The sequence below is a fragment of the Anastrepha ludens genome, chromosome 2 (genome assembly GCF_028408465.1).
Source record: "Anastrepha ludens isolate Willacy chromosome 2, idAnaLude1.1, whole genome shotgun sequence".
Lineage (NCBI taxonomy): Eukaryota > Metazoa > Arthropoda > Insecta > Diptera > Tephritidae > Anastrepha > Anastrepha ludens.
Genome location: NC_071498.1, coordinates 57,694,962 through 57,712,571, shown reverse-complemented (window position 1 = coordinate 57,712,571; position 17,610 = coordinate 57,694,962). Strand labels below are relative to the sequence as shown.

At 37.5% G+C, this 17,610-nt stretch overlaps 2 protein-coding genes across 2 annotated transcripts; one reads left to right on the top strand and one right to left on the bottom strand.

The window, feature by feature from the left end:
* Nucleotides 1-661: 661 nt before the first annotated feature.
* LOC128857709 (E3 UFM1-protein ligase 1 homolog) lies at nt 662-3,774 on the bottom strand. Its single transcript, XM_054093455.1, has 9 exons — nt 3,578-3,774; nt 3,319-3,517; nt 2,786-3,256; nt 2,388-2,718; nt 1,859-2,315; nt 1,657-1,801; nt 1,431-1,596; nt 1,011-1,358; nt 662-943 (listed from the first exon to the last, which is right to left on the bottom strand). The coding sequence occupies exons 1-9, from the start codon at nt 3,652-3,654 to the stop codon at nt 804-806; spliced, it is 2,334 nt and encodes a 777-aa protein (XP_053949430.1). The 5' UTR covers nt 3,655-3,774; the 3' UTR covers nt 662-803.
* Nucleotides 3,775-5,930: 2,156 nt separating this feature from the next.
* Nucleotides 5,931-13,903, top strand: LOC128871538 (E3 ubiquitin-protein ligase RNF123). Its single transcript, XM_054113373.1, has 18 exons — nt 5,931-6,233; nt 6,379-6,625; nt 6,927-7,072; nt 7,160-7,645; nt 7,713-7,982; nt 8,053-8,135; nt 8,203-8,402; nt 8,468-8,783; nt 8,876-8,939; nt 9,010-9,163; nt 9,306-9,494; nt 9,561-9,674; nt 11,169-11,295; nt 11,678-11,840; nt 11,903-12,263; nt 12,363-12,728; nt 12,789-13,032; nt 13,115-13,903. The coding sequence occupies exons 1-18, from the start codon at nt 6,070-6,072 to the stop codon at nt 13,432-13,434; spliced, it is 4,014 nt and encodes a 1,337-aa protein (XP_053969348.1). The 5' UTR covers nt 5,931-6,069; the 3' UTR covers nt 13,435-13,903.
* The last annotated feature ends 3,707 nt before the right edge of the window (nt 13,904-17,610 follow it).

Here is a 17,610-nt window from a genome sequence, read left to right as displayed (position 1 = left end):
AACTCCTGCCCCTGAATGCCGTAGTCGGAGTCCAACCATCACCCATATCAGATGAAGAGATTCAGCTACCCCGAGAAACCAACGCAACTTTAGCACAATTACGATCTGGATACTGTAGCAGACTAAACTCCTACCTATCCAGAGGTAACCCATACATGCGCAACAAATGTCCAGCATGTGAAGGCCCTCCGCACGATACTAACCACCTTTTCACATGCCCCATCAAACCTACTCACCTAACACCCCTTTCCCTTTGGACCCAACCTGTCGAAACAGCAAGTTTCCTGGGCCTACCGTTAGATGAGCTAGATGAAGACGATCGGTGATTTCGATACACTGACAGGGCAAAGGTACTGCTACAACAACAACAACAACAAAGTTTGGCCTAGTGCAGGACATTCACAAAAAACTTGCTCTGAATTTTCAGTGCCCATTTCACAGAATCGACAGATGATGGACCAATTTTGTTTAAGTGATATCTCTGGCTGCAGTGGCCCGTAAAGTAACCAATTGAAAGTCTTAAGCCCACTCTGCTGAGCGGAAGTTGCTTATCCGAAATACCTTTGGTCGCCGTTAGGAATTGTTTCGCTTGTCGGTGACCGATAGAATTTCGCTGTGTTCAACGATTTTCATTACAATCAATATAATTAAAAAACCAGTATTAGTCATTATTCGCTATAAATCTGTAAATAAGTTTATTGCAAAATTAAAAAAGTAAACTTCAAGCATTGGATGTAAATGTGTTTCGCTTTAGGTAAAAGGCATATCACTAACGAGCTACTTTTGTATAACATTGAAGCAATCTATTCAGTTTTTGAAGTGCCCGGCTTTTCATAAGACGCCGCCAGCTCCTTTATGGCACTCTGCAGATTTTGCAATTGTTCGTTTAAAATTTTTGCCTCTTCGCTGTCTTCTTTAGCTTGCAACAATTTCAACACAAAATCTATAAACAAAAAATAGTAATAGTTAAAGAAAATATAAAATTCGTTTAAAAAGTTCTCTGCACTCACCATGATACTGCATAAGTTGTTCATTTTGTTCGTTACTCAGACTGGGGCGTATGAAGGCGAGTATTTGTGCTACAAATTTACCGGAAGCGTGTAGTATACAACCAGTCACCGTTGTAAAGAGTATTAAAGAAACTAAATGTAGCACCAAAGCGGGCTCTGTGGTCTCTTGTAGCTGCTGTATTAGTTTTTCTTTGTGTTGGACAATGAGTTGACGATCTTTCTTCTTATCCACTTTCTTGATGATCATGCTGCATGCTTTCAATACACCTTCGATGGCTGCAACAAATTCCTCTATTGTTTTATTGGCCGCTTTATTGAGCTCCAACAAGACAGTTTTATATTCAGGATCTACAAAAGAGAAAGTTTTCGACGTATTTTATATGTTGCAAATTTCAAATGCAAGTATTTCCGAAAACCTACTACACTCCTGAGCGATCTTAGTGCGTTGATCAACATTGAGGTTGGTCGTTTTCGTAGTTAAATTGGATTCACTGGCAATGTAACTGGTCAATTCATTGCAAATGTCATTACCAAGTGCTTTGAGTAGATATTTGCACAATTGAGCTTGCGAATCGGCGGGCAATAGCTGCACAATATTGTTTTATATTAGTGGCATGTTACGAAGCAATTAAATTTTTTCACAAACCTTTAAACCCTTTTCGTATAAACGCACATCAACGAGTAACGTATTGATGCGCTCCTGCACGGCAGCATGCGTCTGACGTCGATTGGTTTGCGGTGTTGCCTCGAACAATTCTTGCGCTTTCGCAAGTGCCACTTGGTTTAATTGACTTTAAAAAAGACAAATATTACAATATTTACTATTTATTAATGTTGAAGAATCGAACCTATAATACAATCCTGCAATAGTATCGGACAGGTATTCCAATCCTTCCTCTTCCAAAGCCTTATTGATTATCTTAACAATTTCCTCAATTTTTACCATCTCGAGGGACTTGTTAGCTTTTTTGCCTGTGCCGGCACGTGCTTCTTGCTCGTCATCGCTATCGACGGTATTACCGCCTCCACGCCCACTTCGCTGATGCTTTTTCGTCGATTTGGTTTTAGTTTCGCGCCCTTGGCTGCCTCCACCAGCCTTTCCAATGGCAGCTTTCTTGCGTCGCTCTTCCCGCTTGTCCGTCTTAGAATCATCGTCAAAGTCGTGAACAGCACTCGATTTACCTGAAAGCTGTTTCTCGGCTAAGTATTGCTGGTATACCCCACTCTCAACGGCAGTTTTTGCATTTGCATTTGCCATTTCGTGACAGGGCTGAATGAGATTATTTAGATATTGCTGTGAAAATACTTTGCGAATAAAAAAAATATATTTATATTTTTGAACTTTACATAAATTTCAGAGTACAGTAATTTGCTTACCAATGCCTTGGAGGAAGACAAAGTTACCAGGTGTTGAACCTTTTCGTGACATTATCGTGTCAAACACTTCTTCCATGTCTTCTTCTGACATATTAGAAGGCAGTATAGTAGCCAGGTCCACATAACTTTTTGTTGCGCTGCATTCATTTAAAGAGCTGAGAACGGTGAGGTCAATTATTTTCGAGCCGATGGCACACCGCTTCAGGTAGATGATTTCTTCATTGGGAAATTGCTTGCGTATAAATTGTTTCGGATCCGAAACCCCTAATTTACTAACACCCTCATATTCCAAAAATCCATTTTGTTTATAAAACGAATTCACCCAGTCGGCCTAGAAAATACAAAAATATAACATAAACTATGGCTGTATATATCGCTAGCCCTGAAGAGCAGCTTACTTGCATCTTTGTGTAGATTAGAGGAATGTATTGTGCATTTTGCTGCTTGGAAGAAACATGACCCGCAGGAGCAATCTCGTCAAACAAAGAATGAAATATTTTTTCTTGCACATTAATTTGCTGTAGTATGGTTGCAACATTAGTTGGACGCGTTATCGCTTTTAGAGCGCCACGAATTTTAGCCTTGCAACGCTGTGTATACGCTTGAGTGAAAAATACACGCGGGTTGGAAGCATCCTGTCGACCGCGTATGATCTTGCCCAAATGCTTCTCCATAACATCATGTTGCAGAAAATCAGAGGGCAAGTCAAATTGTTGTGCCAGGTCAGATACTGTTATTTCACCCTTTTGCGATAGACGCTCGTTGATCTCTTCTGCGATTTGTGTGATGTACTGCTCACTAATCAGCTGACCCAACATGAAGTGTATCTCTGGATCAGTTTCTGCAATCCGCGCAGCTATTGTCTCAATCTAAATACAAGATAGGGACATATATAACTGTTCCATTTATGCATTTACTTTCTTTTACTTACTCGCGATAAATCCACATTGAGTGCCTTGCTGACTTCCACCAAATTAATACGTCCGCCGTTCACATACAGCTCATCCTGTATTTCACGTTCCAATTGATCTGGTGTAATATATTCCTTGCCATCGTTGGTGAAGAAAGCTTCAAGCAAATTTTTTTCCAGCAACAATGTAACGAGTTCAATGCAATTACGTTCGCTAAGGCTAAGAATTTATGAAAGAAATCGTTTACACTTTTTATTTATATATTTTTAAGACGCATACCGTTGCAGAGTCGATGTCAATTGCGCCTTCTGGAAATCTGCGGCCAAACGTTTAATCTCTTCCCAATCGGCACTCATTTCGGATTTTTATTTTCCAACAAAATTTTAACACAACAATATTTTATTTCGTGACAATGTACAAAAATGTTTGCATTGCCTCCTACACTTCTCGGGTGCCAACGAAACAACAAAATAAACACGTCGTCAATTCCGTTCATTGTGAACTTATAACATGTGGAAGAAGAACGTTATTGTCAAAAACTTACCTTTGAGAAATGTTTGGTAGCAAACATTAAAAGCGACCTTTATTAAATAGTAATAGTAAAACTGTTAAAACTATTTCTTGTTCGGATTTTGAAGTGAAATTTCTTAGAGGTCGATGGACGAGCGAGAATGGAGAGTAAAATTTGGGCATTTTCGTTCCGCGATAGAGAAATAAGATATAACGTAGGGGAAAAGGAGAGAGAGAGCTATACCTTATACATATCTTAGATACAATTTAGGCTATTTTTCTTGAGTTTTTCCCTGTAGCTGCTAAGTTCTAGTGCGACTCTGCCTACTTTTTGGCGTTTGTTTGTTGGTGCAAACTTGTAGGAAATATATTTTTGCTGACTACTTTTTGGCGTTATATTTTCGTTTCCTGGCTAGTGTTTCTGCGTACTATAAAGTGCTATCCATTCTGGCGTCGGATTTATTGGTATTGCCTTGCGATACTTTGGGCGGTCCTGGAATCGCTGCGTTTGTGCGGGTGATAAACGCTCGGAGTAGTTCGCGTTGTTGCCACGGTTTGTGTCCGGCGATTACCCACACCAGTCGACCGTTCTTCGTTTTTTGTAAATTTTGTCTATTTGTATTCTCTGCAAATGTTGTGAATTTATTTAGATATATATTCTTTCTCTCCCTCTCTCTCTCTCATTCTCTCTCTCTCTCGCATTCTCTCTCGGGTCTCTCCCTCTATCTTTGTCTGCCTTGAAAGTTTCACTTCTGTCATGTGTACTACGTTACACGCACTTTTTTTCTTTTTATTTGAATTTTTATTTTAGTTTTTTTCTATTTGCTTGTTGTTTTTATTTTGCCTTGTTTTTTGTACAAAATTAGACAGAAAATTCGAATGCCAACCAGAGTTGCTAATCAAATCATTTTCATGCAATGGATATTTGGCAAAGCAAATTTGTTATGTTAAAAGAAGAAAATTTTCTCATTTCGCACTTATTACAAGAGGCAACATTATATAATACTTAACAATCGCTTATATAAGGAAAAATAGAAGAACGAAGAAGAATTGGTAGGAAAAAATTACTTGGTTTGACAACATCAAAGATTGGACAGGTATCAGGCCAATTGTTAAAGTAACAGAAACACTAAAAATTAAAATTACGTTTGTAATTAATCGCGAAAATCTAGCATGGATCAAGAGATGAGTGCATACCTGTGAATATTGCTTCCATAAAAAAAAAATTTGCTTTTATTTTTCTTGAAAAAATAAAAAAGACAACGTGACAATGACTGAATTGCCTATTTGATACCGAGCTGAATAAAAAATGTAGCTCAATACTTTCAGGCCATGTGTTGTGCCTTTTCTGATTTATAAGTACTATTTATTTATTCCTTGGAGCAATTCAAAATAATACATTCAATAATTAATTACAATATGTAGTTTAAAATTGGTGTACATATTTAAAAATGTTATGTTATGCTCTTTGTTAGAGTGGATACTACCCTCTTCCAACGTCTTCTATCATATGCATAACTCCGCATTTGATTCCAGGAACCAAAACTCTCGCTTTCAGTACATACCGTTCGCACCCACGTCATCTATGGTCATCCACGCTCTCTTTTCCCAGTCCAGCTAATGTATGAGTTGATAAGCATACTGTTTGTGAGCGCGTAGAGGTCTTCATTTGAATTGGTGTTCGGCCAGAAAGATCGGCAAATAATGCGTAGGCAATTGCTAATACAAACGAGGAATTTATTGCAGATCGCTTTCGCGACTTTCCATGTCTTTGAGCCGTACAGAAGGACTGATTTTATGCTTGTGTTGAAGATCCTTAATTAAGTGTTTCGGGAGTCCCAGACTTTTTCAGCTTTTAAGTACTTTGTAGGAATTATAAAATATTAATTTGAGGGCGAAACGAAGAGAAAAAAACAAAGAAGCTGTATTAGTAATAGAGAATGTTGATATATAGAGAAGGCTCACGTTCTCTGGTAATATCACTTTGTATGCATTTGGCTTGACGTATTCCGTCTTTAATTATTTTTCAAAATATTTCGTGTACTAAATAATACAGATCACTCTGTGTATATGCCAAAAAAATTCGTTTCATTGCGACCAGCTGTGAATACAAGAAGCAGCACCTTTCAATAAATCAAATTTTCGAAGGTAAACAAAACTCGTATTCGTTACTTTAGCCTTTTTGAAAAAATTGTTTAGCTGGAACAAAGCAAATAGAAGCTTTAAATACAAATGCATTAACGGTGCACTCACACAAAATTATGTCAATAGCAAAATTATTTGTAAAAGTTTTTGGTGAGGATATTTTCGAACAAATTAATGCTGCTCAAAAACAACAGCCAGAGGACGAGGATGATGAGGCTGGGTGCTCCACAATGCAAGATACGCCAAAAGCACCCAAACTGGATGAATTGAAGCTACCCGAGTAAGTAAAATATTGCTGCGGCTGCAAACGTATTGAGCCAGGCTCAATTAATGGTCGAATTCCAGTCAGAACTACTCCGCAGCGAATGCATATTATTTCATTCATTATATGCATATTTTATGTGATTATTATTATTCTACTACAGCCAAATGGTCATTGTGCGGAATTGGCTAAACGAGCGTCTGAATGTCATTGAGTCAAATAGTGCACAAGCGACGAAGACACAGCGAATCGACATGGGCTCTAGGCTTGGTCCAGAGCACACGATATGTGATATTGATTTTACATCGACAGTGCGGATATCAGCCGATAGGCTCTCGCTGCGTTCACAAGGCAGTTTCAATACTATAAAGGCAAATGTTTGCGTTTATGGTGGGCGTTGGATGTATGAGGTAAGCAAACACGTTTACATTGTAAATGGTTTGAGCGGTTTAATGAAGCATGGCATGTGGGTTCGATGCTACAGTAGTGACGTGATGGTGGTGGTAAAGGTTAATAGGACAGTTTCGAAGTGTAATGACCTTGAGTTGAACGTGTTGCCAAGTGGGTTAACGATAGAAGGACATTTGGCGGCTAAATTTAAAAATATGAAAATTTTGTATGTGACAATATTTTTAAGTATACAGCCAAGAGTATATTTTTTTAGATTTGGTGTAGACATATTTATACATATATTTATATGCATACCTTTAGGTACTTTTGCACAGTAAAGGCGTGATGCAAATCGGATGGTGTTCCAATAAATGCACCTTTAATGAGAACAGCGGCGTTGGTGATACGAAATGGAGTTATGGTTATGATGGTAGCAAACAACAAATATGGCACATTTCCACATCAAAGTGAGTAAAAAAAATTAGTTAATCAGAGCAATCCTTAATATTCGATTTTTTTTAAAATAAATTCTAAACTCTATTTTTCGATAAAAGGTATGGCGACAAATGGCAAATTGGTGATAATATCGGTATTACTATCGATGTTGACAATGAAACAGTTGAATATTTCCGTAACGGAATTTCAATGGGTGTCGCTTTCCGCAAACTAGAACGTGGTCCAGGCATTTCATTCTTTCCCGCCGTTTCACTCGGCTATAATCAAGGTTTACAAGTGAACTTTGGCAATATGCCTTTTAGGTATCCAGTTGAGGGTTTTATGCCGATACAGGCGAAACCTATCGTACGCTTACAAAAAGCCGACTTGTTGCTTGGCTATCTAGTCAATTTAGCCGCTGTACTGGTACACAATCCAGTGTGTAAGAAAAAGGATTATGTGGAGGGTAAGGTATCCACGAAGAAAACAGTGTATGTTGTGTTCGCTACGCTGCTGATTGAGAAATTAACACAAGTATTGTTCGATCCATATGTCATCGAAGACAAATTGTTACCACATATTGTCAATTTGTGCATGATTGCTAAGTAAGTAAAATCCTATTACCTGCTATACCTGCACATTACATATAAACACTTGATATTTTACCTAAAGCGAAACCGATAAAGAGCCGCCTAAATTACCGGGTACACCTGAAAGCACTTTGGGCGCGCTACTCTCTCTTCTGTGGAATTATTTGGAAAATGAGGAGGTGAAGTTTGTAATGCGTAAACTGGTAAATGCCTTACTGTCAACATATACACACACACACACGGGCCTGGATTATGAGAAGCAAAAGCGTGCCATCACCGTGCTCACTTGCATGTGCACGAATGTTCAAACACGAAAAACATTTCTGGAATATAAGTTTTTTAAAAAACATTGGTAAAATATAATATTTTTTCAATATCCAAAATTTCGCTTTTATTTAAGTGAAACTTCCTTTACTTTCTAGTTTGGCCTTGCTAATGTACATACGCCCTCCAGAATATAAATTCATGCAGCAGCTGGTGCCTGACTCGGATGTCTGGACAGATGGTTTGTTCGGAAATCAACACATCAGCAAATTGTATATCAAAAACTTATCTTCTATTCAATTTTACAGGCATTGGTGGCCCTAAGCTGAAGTACCTTTCGCAAGTTGATAAAATTACCAAAGCCACCGAAAGCCTTTATAATGTGCAGAAAAATCTGTTAATTCTACTACTCGCTAACACGGATGGTGATGAGCTAGCACCGTCGAGTCGCAAAATATTTATATCCAAGTTGCGTCGTTACGTGATGGATCTTAGTATGGAGCAGCGAGTAAAAAAACAAAAGATCATTATTTTTTGCCTGTAAATTGCATTCGAATTCATTTTGCCCTACAGCCTTTCCATTCGTTCTTCCTTATGCAATCTAGCATAATGCATCCGATGGAGTCCACAGTCGCGCTATCATTTATTTGTATACTCATAGATGTCACCAAAACGTTGTTTGAGAGTGAATTGCCTGCGGCACAGGTGGAAATCAAACCGGACTACTTCTTTGATGGTACATTCGAATACCAACATTTTGATCGTGTTGGTGGTGTATTGTCTCATCTGCGCAAGGTGCATCGCAGCGATATCTCAACATATTTGGGTGTGGAACGTGCGCAAGAGTTGCTTGAGGAGGATCGTGCAGTGTTGCGCGTTGGAGAGTTGGGTGAGTGGAGTGAGCAGAAATTTCTGACAAATGTTTTTATGTATAGATATGTGTATGTGTCGTTAATGTTTCGGTTTTGTTCGCTATTCTAGTTGATCCCGGCATGTTTCTTACAGCAACGAATCTTAACAATATCGCCATTGCAGGCGCTCAAGGGTAAGCATACGCACTTCTATTGATTTTTCTTGTGTGGAATTGTGGTAATCGATTTTTAAACGACTTTTAGTCCCGCTACAACATTCACGCATTTCTTGAATCCGCGCTTAAATCCAGTGCAAGATGCAACACCGGGTAATGGCGATGCGGAGAGTTCGCTTTCAGAGTTATTTGACATTTGCGTGCTCTACTACTATTCGGTTGGGCATAAGTACATTGTTAAGGTGCAGTAAATTATAAGGAATTTGGAATAATCATTAACGCATATATACTAAACAAGTTAAATGCATTTGGTGCTCTACGATTCATATCTAATATTTGCTTTTTATTCTCGACATATGTACAATATCATTGCGTATGCTTTAGATTTCATCAGTGCGCGATGAAATTGCCGCTTTAAATGAAGTTCTGCGAGAAACAAAATTCTATCGCGAGGATGTCGAACGCAAGTTAAAGGTGTTGGAGGATCATGCGAACGTGTGCATGAACGAAAGTCATTGCAATATTGTTTCTGATCTGAAGCAGAAATTTAGTCAACGCGAAAATGTATTCGCAGTAAGTAGTAATGCGTTAAAAGAATACGAATATATTGGAAAATGTTTCGTTTTAACTCCTTTGTAGAAACGTTCAATCGATTTGGCGCGCAAACAAACCTGGTATCGTGCAGTCGCGCTTGGGAAACAACGCCGTATGATGATTGTGTGGTTGTTGGAGAAAACGCTGCGTACATTGAATGTAAAGTGCTTTTTTTCTTAGATTTGCCATAAATTCTGTGACAAATTTTACAATGCATACGGCGAGAACAAATTCACAGAAAAAAGTTCCGTTATTTTTGCTTTTGACCGTATGCATTGCCTACTCATAAATTATACTCAGTTTCGTGGAAAATTTCGCTTGTTAACAATAGAGTGGGAAGCTAAGAAAATCGGATTGTAGTGATAGCATTGCTGGGATTGCATTACATAAGTGAGATATTCGAATTGCTGAAAAAACTAAATATTTCTAGAATGTTTGTTTACTACACGAGTAATCGTTTTTCCCAAACGTCTGAAGTGACAGACAGAAAAAGAAGTGGTCGTCCTTGCGTGCTTCGAACCAGTGCAGCCATAATCGCCGTTCGAGAAAAAATTCACAGAGATTCCCTTAGAATGCAATAATGTCCAAGGAAATGAATGTATCGACCAAATTAGAAAGCAAAAAATCATGTCCAAGGAAGTGAATGTATCGACCAGATCCATGTCAAGACTTATTAGAGATGATCTCCACATGAAAACCGTCCGCCGCTCAACTGGTCATCTTTTGACAACGCGCTTGAAGAAAATTAAACTTGATAGATGCAAGCATCTTCTTTGGTGGTGCGCAGTCAAAGGTCATGAAAATATTTTTTTCACCGATGACAAAATTTTCACTGTTGAATAAGTTTTTAATAAGCAAAACGACAAAATCTATGCTAAAGCTTCTAAAGACGCCAAAAATGTTGTTCCAAGGGTTCAGCGTGGCCACCATCCAGCCTCCGCATGGTTTGGTGGGGAGTGTTTTGTAAAGGCGTTACATCTCTTCATTTTTGCGAAAGAGGGGCTAAGACCGGGGCACAAGTGTACCAGAAGGATATCTTAGAAGGCGTGGTGAAGCAGTTGTACAGTACTCTCTTCAATGAAGAGTGTTGGATTTTCCAGCAAAATTCCGCCCCAACCCATAATGCAAACACCACGCAGCAGCGGCTAAAAAACAATATTCCTGGGTCCATGGCCGCAGAGGATTGACCGCCTGGAAGTCCAGATTTGAATCCATAGGAATGCAGTTTGTGGTCAGAATTGGAGAACATGGCCTGTTGAAGGTCTCACAGAAATTTGGAGAGTCTCAAACAATCTTTGGTTCGAGCAGCGATATGTATATCCATAGAAACCGTGCGTGCTGCAATAGCTGCATGCTGCAATAGTCTAATCGTTTGAAAGCTTGTGTAAAAGCAAATGGTGATCTTTTCGAATGAGAACTAATTTTTTTTTAATATTTATATGATTAAATAAAATTAACTTCATTAAAAAAAGTATTATAATTTCATATTTATAACGAACTTAACTTGTAACAGAACTTATGGCAGGACTAAGTAGATCGTAGTTTTAAATGTTTTATGGGCTAATTTCAATTAATTTGGCCCTAACGATTTTCAAAACTCTTCAAATAATCTAATCCAAATACCTAATTTTAATGATGTATTACCATTTTAAGGCATGCTCACAACTTGGTCCATTATTCTCATTTGTACCTGAAGTGTATATCAATATACTACCCATTTTATTGGACACCGCTATGGATTTCAGTCATCACGATCTATATGCGCAGTTTGAAATAACTGGTAATTTTTAACATGATTTGCAATTAGATTTGAAAAAAAAAATACATAAATTTCTACACGTTTTTTCTTTTGTTTTTTTTATTTTTATTTAATTTTTTTTATAATTTTTCATTTCTTATTTTTTTATATTTTATATTTCTTATTTTTTTATATATATTTTTTTTAATTTTTAAACATTTTTTTTAAATTTTTTTTAGCTTTTTTATTTGTTTTTATTTTTTCTTTTTTTTTATCTCAATTTGTTTTTTTTTTTTATTATTTTTTTTTTTAATTTTTTTCTTTATTGTTTTTTTCATTATTATTTTATTGCTTGCATATAAATTCAAAATTATTTTAAATTAGTTAAATACATTTTTTTGAAACCATGCATATTTCTTCTTAGACGCTGAGTGCGCTGTCAATGCATCAGCAGAGTTTCTGGGCTTACATTCCGCTGACCCACGCATAATCTTAGCTTCGTGCAAGGATTCTCTGCTACAGGCTCTGGGCACTCTGACCTGTCATAAAGCTGGTGTTCGTGCTTTGGAGCGTTCACCAAAGAAAAGGTGAGTGTGCGTGTAAAATGAATTTTTGCCTCAGTTAATTTGCCACTCTCCTCACCTCACAGCCAAAATGCGCTTGTCAGATCACTCTTGCGTCCTTATGAAAATCGTGCCTGGGGTCAAAGTAATTGGCTGCTTTTGCGTTTTTGGCTTGGTGATGGTTTTGCCTATCGCGATTCGCGGCAGCCAAGCATATGGCAGGGTGGCAATCAGCCTGTACAAATTGGACTTTGTAGAAGTCGTGCCAAAAATGAGACACACACCGGCCTATTACATCATATTGCGCCTGCCAATTCATCGCGGTATTTCCAAAAATTGATTGGACAAAAGTTGTCCGAGGATGAGCCATTCGCAACGGCTTTTCTGAATTCGGTTTTGAGTCAGTTGAATTGGGCATTTTCGGAATTTATATTGCTGTTGCAAGAGGTAGTAGCTATGTATTAGAAACTATTTTTATTACAAATTTAATATTTAAAAATTTAATTATTAAAAATAATTTTTTATTTTTTGTTGTTTTCGTCTTAGATTCAGAATACCGCACACCGTCAAGAGAACGCCGTTTTCGAGCCAAAGCAGCTGAAAATTTGTTCAATGTGTTTTGAGTTGACCGTTTCATTGATGCGTTGCTTGGAAATGATCATCACAGTGGCGCCAGAAATATTCCAAGAACCTTCACGTTCCAATAGTGATTTAATATTGAATCGTGTGTGCCAACTTATTAGTCAAGTTTTGTCGCGTGTCACAGTGCCACCGGGCTGCTTCCAATTCATAGTCGATATGTGCTCCTCCGACTTGAATTCGGTAACACATTTTCCGATTATTAGCGCAGCACTGGGTATTTTGGTGGCATTGCTGCGGTCTGAACTTGACACAGATCGTAATCCACAAAAGGTTTCCCAAACACTTCAAATTACATTATGCTAACTTGAAATAATTCGCTTTCTCCCACAGGTGACACGTATCACACGCGCGCTTCTCACCGATCCCAGCTTTCAATTTGCCAATTTGGAGTTTGCGTTGGGTGAGATAAAAACGCCAATATTGCAACAAGCGGAAATACCGCGTGGTAATTTCGATCCGCAAACACGCGCACATATCGATCCGTTAACCAATGATGTGCGTGTGCCAGTTCCATCGACGTCATCGAAAAGAATACGCGCTGATCCGCCAATCATTAAATTTGCACTATCTGATTGTAAGTGGATTGCTTGCTTCTAACTTTCTATGTATTTACAGCATTCACTAGTTGAAAAATATTATTAAAACTTTTGTATCAGATCCCACGCACGTAACACCGCAGGAAATCGAAGAGGTGCGCAAACTTATCGATATGTTGCGCATAAAGCAATCGCTGCTCTCGGACATAACGTTGCCTTCGGAAGATTCGCTCTGTCCTATTTGTTGCGCCAAGCCAATCACTGTGATTTTCACGCCTTGCAAACATCAATCGTGTAGCAATTGCATTATGCAACACTTAATGAATTCGAAGGTGTGCTTCTATTGCAAAACACTCATCAAAACTATCGAAACCAATGAGGGCACAGTGATTTACAATAACATCGAATATACGTCAACGCCCACATTCTTTGAAATTTAGTTAAGTTGCGCGCCCACTACTACATCAAATAACTGTAACCCACCTTGATTCTAGTCAGCCCTTTGTGACGACATAACTAAACTTAACTATGTACTACAACAAAACTGCCTAAAATGATATCCTTGAAATTGTTTACCAAAGTTACAAATTTTTACAAAACGAAAAAGAATTGCATTTGTTTTTAGCTTTAATTGTTATTGTGATACGCTTTATTGTTCGAATCAACACATCTAAACTAGCTGCACACACACATATTTGCGTGCATATGGAAATATATGCAATCGAATAAGTTTGCAATTATTTTACTTCACTTAAATAGAACATTCCCAAGCAATTTCTATAAGCAATTTTAAAGAAATTTTGTATTTTATTGCCATTGCAATTCAAATAGCCAAATTCAAAATTAGAAAATAATAAAAAACAAAAAAAAAAAAAAATAAGTATTTGCTATAGTATTTATGCATAAATCGGGAGAAACGCAGCTTTTAAAATTTTTATGAAATGAGTGTATGTTAAAAAAAATATATATAAAAAATAATACATTGTTTATGCAGCTATTCAGCGCTGAAAATAGTATATTATTTTTGCAAAATGCACTTCTTTCATGAATTTGAAAACATGGAAAACATTTGGTTTTAGATACCATTCAAAAGTTCTATATATACACCAAAAATTAAATTTAGTATATTGTATGCGTTTACTGTAAAAATAGATAACAAATAAATAAAAAATCTATTATATACATTAAACACTGCCAAAAATAGAACAATAAATGTGATTATAACATAATAAGAGTAAGAAGATATGCATAGGCCGCCGTAGGCGAATGAGTTGGTGCGTGACTACCATTCGGAAGTACGTAGGTTCGTATCTCCGTGCATGAAACGCCAAAATGAATAAAGTTTTATCTAATACCGGTCGCCTCTCGGCAGGCAATGGCAAACCTCCAAGTGTATTTCTGCCATGAGAAAGCTCCTCATAGAAGATATCTGCCATACAGAATCGAATTAAAACTGTAGGTCCCAAAAATAGGAGGAGGAGTTCGATCAAACACCCAAAAAGTGTGTAAGCACCAATTATATATTTAAGATAGAAGAAGCAAAGCATTGTGCAAGGAGCAAATAGTTATAGACAAGTCAGTCCAATGAAACCCCGCTCACCCCGCGGGGTTAATATTGGAAGTGTTGTAAATTTTGTGGAAAATATTCAAGATCGATCTGGAACACTAAGGCAAACTAAAACACTTTCTAGCAGCACTTGAGAATCATCTACAGGAGAACTCCCTGCACAGTTGGCCCAAAGCGCTGATATGCATTGGTGCCGGGAGCGTCGATCACAGCGCGAGGATGTGCCGATGAGCAATTTTTCGTGTGAATTTTTCATGGGAGAGTATACAACGTCAGAATATGTGAAGAGATTAACCCTCCGATGGACAGTTTTTTTAAAAGGTTCGGTTGGGCAACCGGGTTTGGTCTTTTTTCGTCCTGTTCGACGACCTCTTTCAAAAGATTATATCCATAAATCGATAGAAAATTAAATTTTAGGAAGCTACCTGGAAGCTCAAGTCGTAAGCTTTAATAGAAATGTTTTGAATTCAAAAAAAGTCTGGCCAGGAAAGTCTGGTCAGGCTCGGGTGCCCAACGGAGTATTTATCTAAAGAGGGACCAGTCTAATGAAGGCATTGCCATTCTATGGCAGTGAGCCATGCGCAATCTTTTGCTTTCTTTCAGGGTAAATTCTATCTAGTCCTACAGCATATTGGACTAGCATTCATAGGTAAAAGCTCCAGACTGTATAAAAGCATTAGGTCTGCAGGAAGTATTGTGACAACGATAGGACACAAAAGACCTTCAAGTCGAAGATCTGAGAGCCATTTTTTCATTTTAACTCTGCATTCCAGTTAAATGCTTTACACAGCTCACTCTACCGAATTATCTATGAGTGTGGTGAGTTTCTAGACCAAGTTTAATAATGTAGTGCACAGAATCGTTAGGTATTTTGAAATAGCCTATTTCTTCACACATTAGCGTCTGAGAGGAAAACCGATGAAAAAACGAGGAAAAATCGAGAAAATGGAAATTGCAATTACAAAACGCATACCTGCATATACGCATAGTCCATAAAGTCTGCGTGCCACTTAATTTGATTAAAAACACAATAAAAATTTATAGCTGAAAACATATTTTATTTATTTATTCTTTCCTTACATTCTTAAGTTACAAAAGCAAACTAAAATAACGAGAATCCTCACTACACAGTTTACATAACGGTAAGTACCATAATTGCAGCAACATGCAAATATAGCAACCAGTAAGTCTGCGTGCAGTTTTAAGACACATGGACAGAATCTTTAAAAATAATATACAAAAACCAAATTTAATATTTTGTGACTTTTGGCTATCCACGATGTTTTGGGACTTCACTTAATCTATTTGACATTCAGTTTACTAACTTTTCTGTTTCCTCAGTTATAATCTTCGCTCTCCTTACTTGTTTTTACATACTGTCGAACTCGTTTTTCCAATAGATCGCGCACTCAATAGGATTGAGATTCGGCGACTGTAGAGGTGTTTTGATCTGTTTTGGAGCGTTGTACGAGGGCTAAACCTTAACGATCTTGGCTGTGTGTTTTGGGTGGTTATCTTGTTAGAACCAAAACCAAAATCCATGATTTCCGGAACTATCTTTAAGATTCCTTTTTAAAATGCTCAAATACCCCCATTTATCCATTGTCGATTCAATAAATTTTAACTGATTAACTTCACCATCGCCGTGTTTGACTGTACCAACAAGATTTTGTGTCTCAAGAGCAGTCTTCTTCTTAATTTGCTCGATAACCGCTTACTTGATTTGATCCTTTCTTGACACACCAAGTGAAGCCAAGTCTTTTTCCAACTGATCTTACCAACGCAGAGGAGGACTTCCTTCCTCTGTTACCACCAGCTGGTACCGCATCGAATACTTTCAGAGCCGGAGCGTTTGTATCCATTCGGACAACATGGCCTAGCCAACGTAGCCGCTGGATCTTTATTCGCTGCATTATGTCTATGTCGTCGTAAAGCGCATACATCTTATTGTTTCATCGCCTGTGATATTCACCGTCGCTAACGTGCAAAAGTCTAAAAATCTTCTGAAGAATCTTTCTCTCAACCACTCCAAGCGTCGCTTCATCGGATGTTGCCATCGTCCAAGCTTCTGCACCATACGTTAGGACGGGTATGATAAGAATCTTATGAAGTGTTAGTTTTCTTCGTCGCTTTGCTTCTTTATCCAGTTTGAAAAACGCAGAACTAACAACGCCATTGTTAAGGCCGATGGTGTCAATATCATCAGCAAACGCCATCAATTGTACGCTCTTATAAAAAACTGTGCCGGAATAAGTTAATTCTGGTGCTCGCACGATCTTTTCCAGCATCAGGTTAAAGAAGTTACACGACAGCGAGTCACCCTGTCTGAAACCTCGTTTGGTATCAAAGGGCTCGGAGAGGTCCTTCCCAATTCTGACGGCGCTGCTGGACATCGCGGCATATAAGCAAACCCTTGAAAAGTTATTGGGATGTTCATCAGTAGGAGGGGAGCGTTTTTCAAAAATGAATGAAAAAAATTTTTGTAATATAAAAAAACATAATTCTTTTTCACACAGTTATTTTTTAAATATCTTTTATCCTAAAAATAAAAAATTTATAAAAACTTTATTTTTTTACAAAATCTTTTTAAAAAAAAATATTTTTTTTTCCACAGAATTTTTTTTTTAAATAGCTTTTATCCTAAAAATTAAAAAATAAATTATGAAAATATTAGAAATAACCAAAGACCAAAATGAATAAATCGCAAAATTATAAAATTTTTTGAAATTTTGATATTTTTTGAATTTTTTCCTGAAACCTCGTTTGGTATCAAAGTGTTCGGAGAGTTCCTTCCCAATTCTGACGGCGTGACAAGCCTATAAATGAACAAATTTATAGACGAATTGTCGGCAATGCCCAAAATACTTGCATCATTTAACATAGAAACGCTCAAATCCTAGCGTGGCTTTACACTTTGAAACATTTGCGGAAGCGAAAAATTAAATAAGTTTTACTTTTCAAATATTTTTATTTTCATAATTTCGTTTCACTTATAAAGCTGCCTAAATATTTATAACAAAGCACAACAACGACGTTAGTTTCGAAAACA

Coding starts and splice junctions, on each gene's coding strand:
- LOC128871538 (XM_054113373.1), top strand. CDS start 6,070: ATGTCAATAGCAAAATTATTTGTAAAAGTTTTTGGTGAGGATATTTTC. Junction 8,784..8,875: donor GTTGCGCGTTGGAGAGTTGG/GTGAGTGGAGTG, acceptor TCGCTATTCTAG/TTGATCCCGGCATGTTTCTT. Junction 12,729..12,788: donor CAGATCGTAATCCACAAAAG/GTTTCCCAAACA, acceptor TTTCTCCCACAG/GTGACACGTATCACACGCGC.
- LOC128857709 (XM_054093455.1), bottom strand. CDS start 3,654: ATGAGTGCCGATTGGGAAGAGATTAAACGTTTGGCCGCAGATTTCCAG. Junction 2,316..2,387: donor TGTCTTCCTCCAAGGCATTG/GTAAGCAAATTA, acceptor TTATTCGCAAAG/TATTTTCACAGCAATATCTA. Junction 944..1,010: donor ACAACTTATGCAGTATCATG/GTGAGTGCAGAG, acceptor TTTTGTTTATAG/ATTTTGTGTTGAAATTGTTG.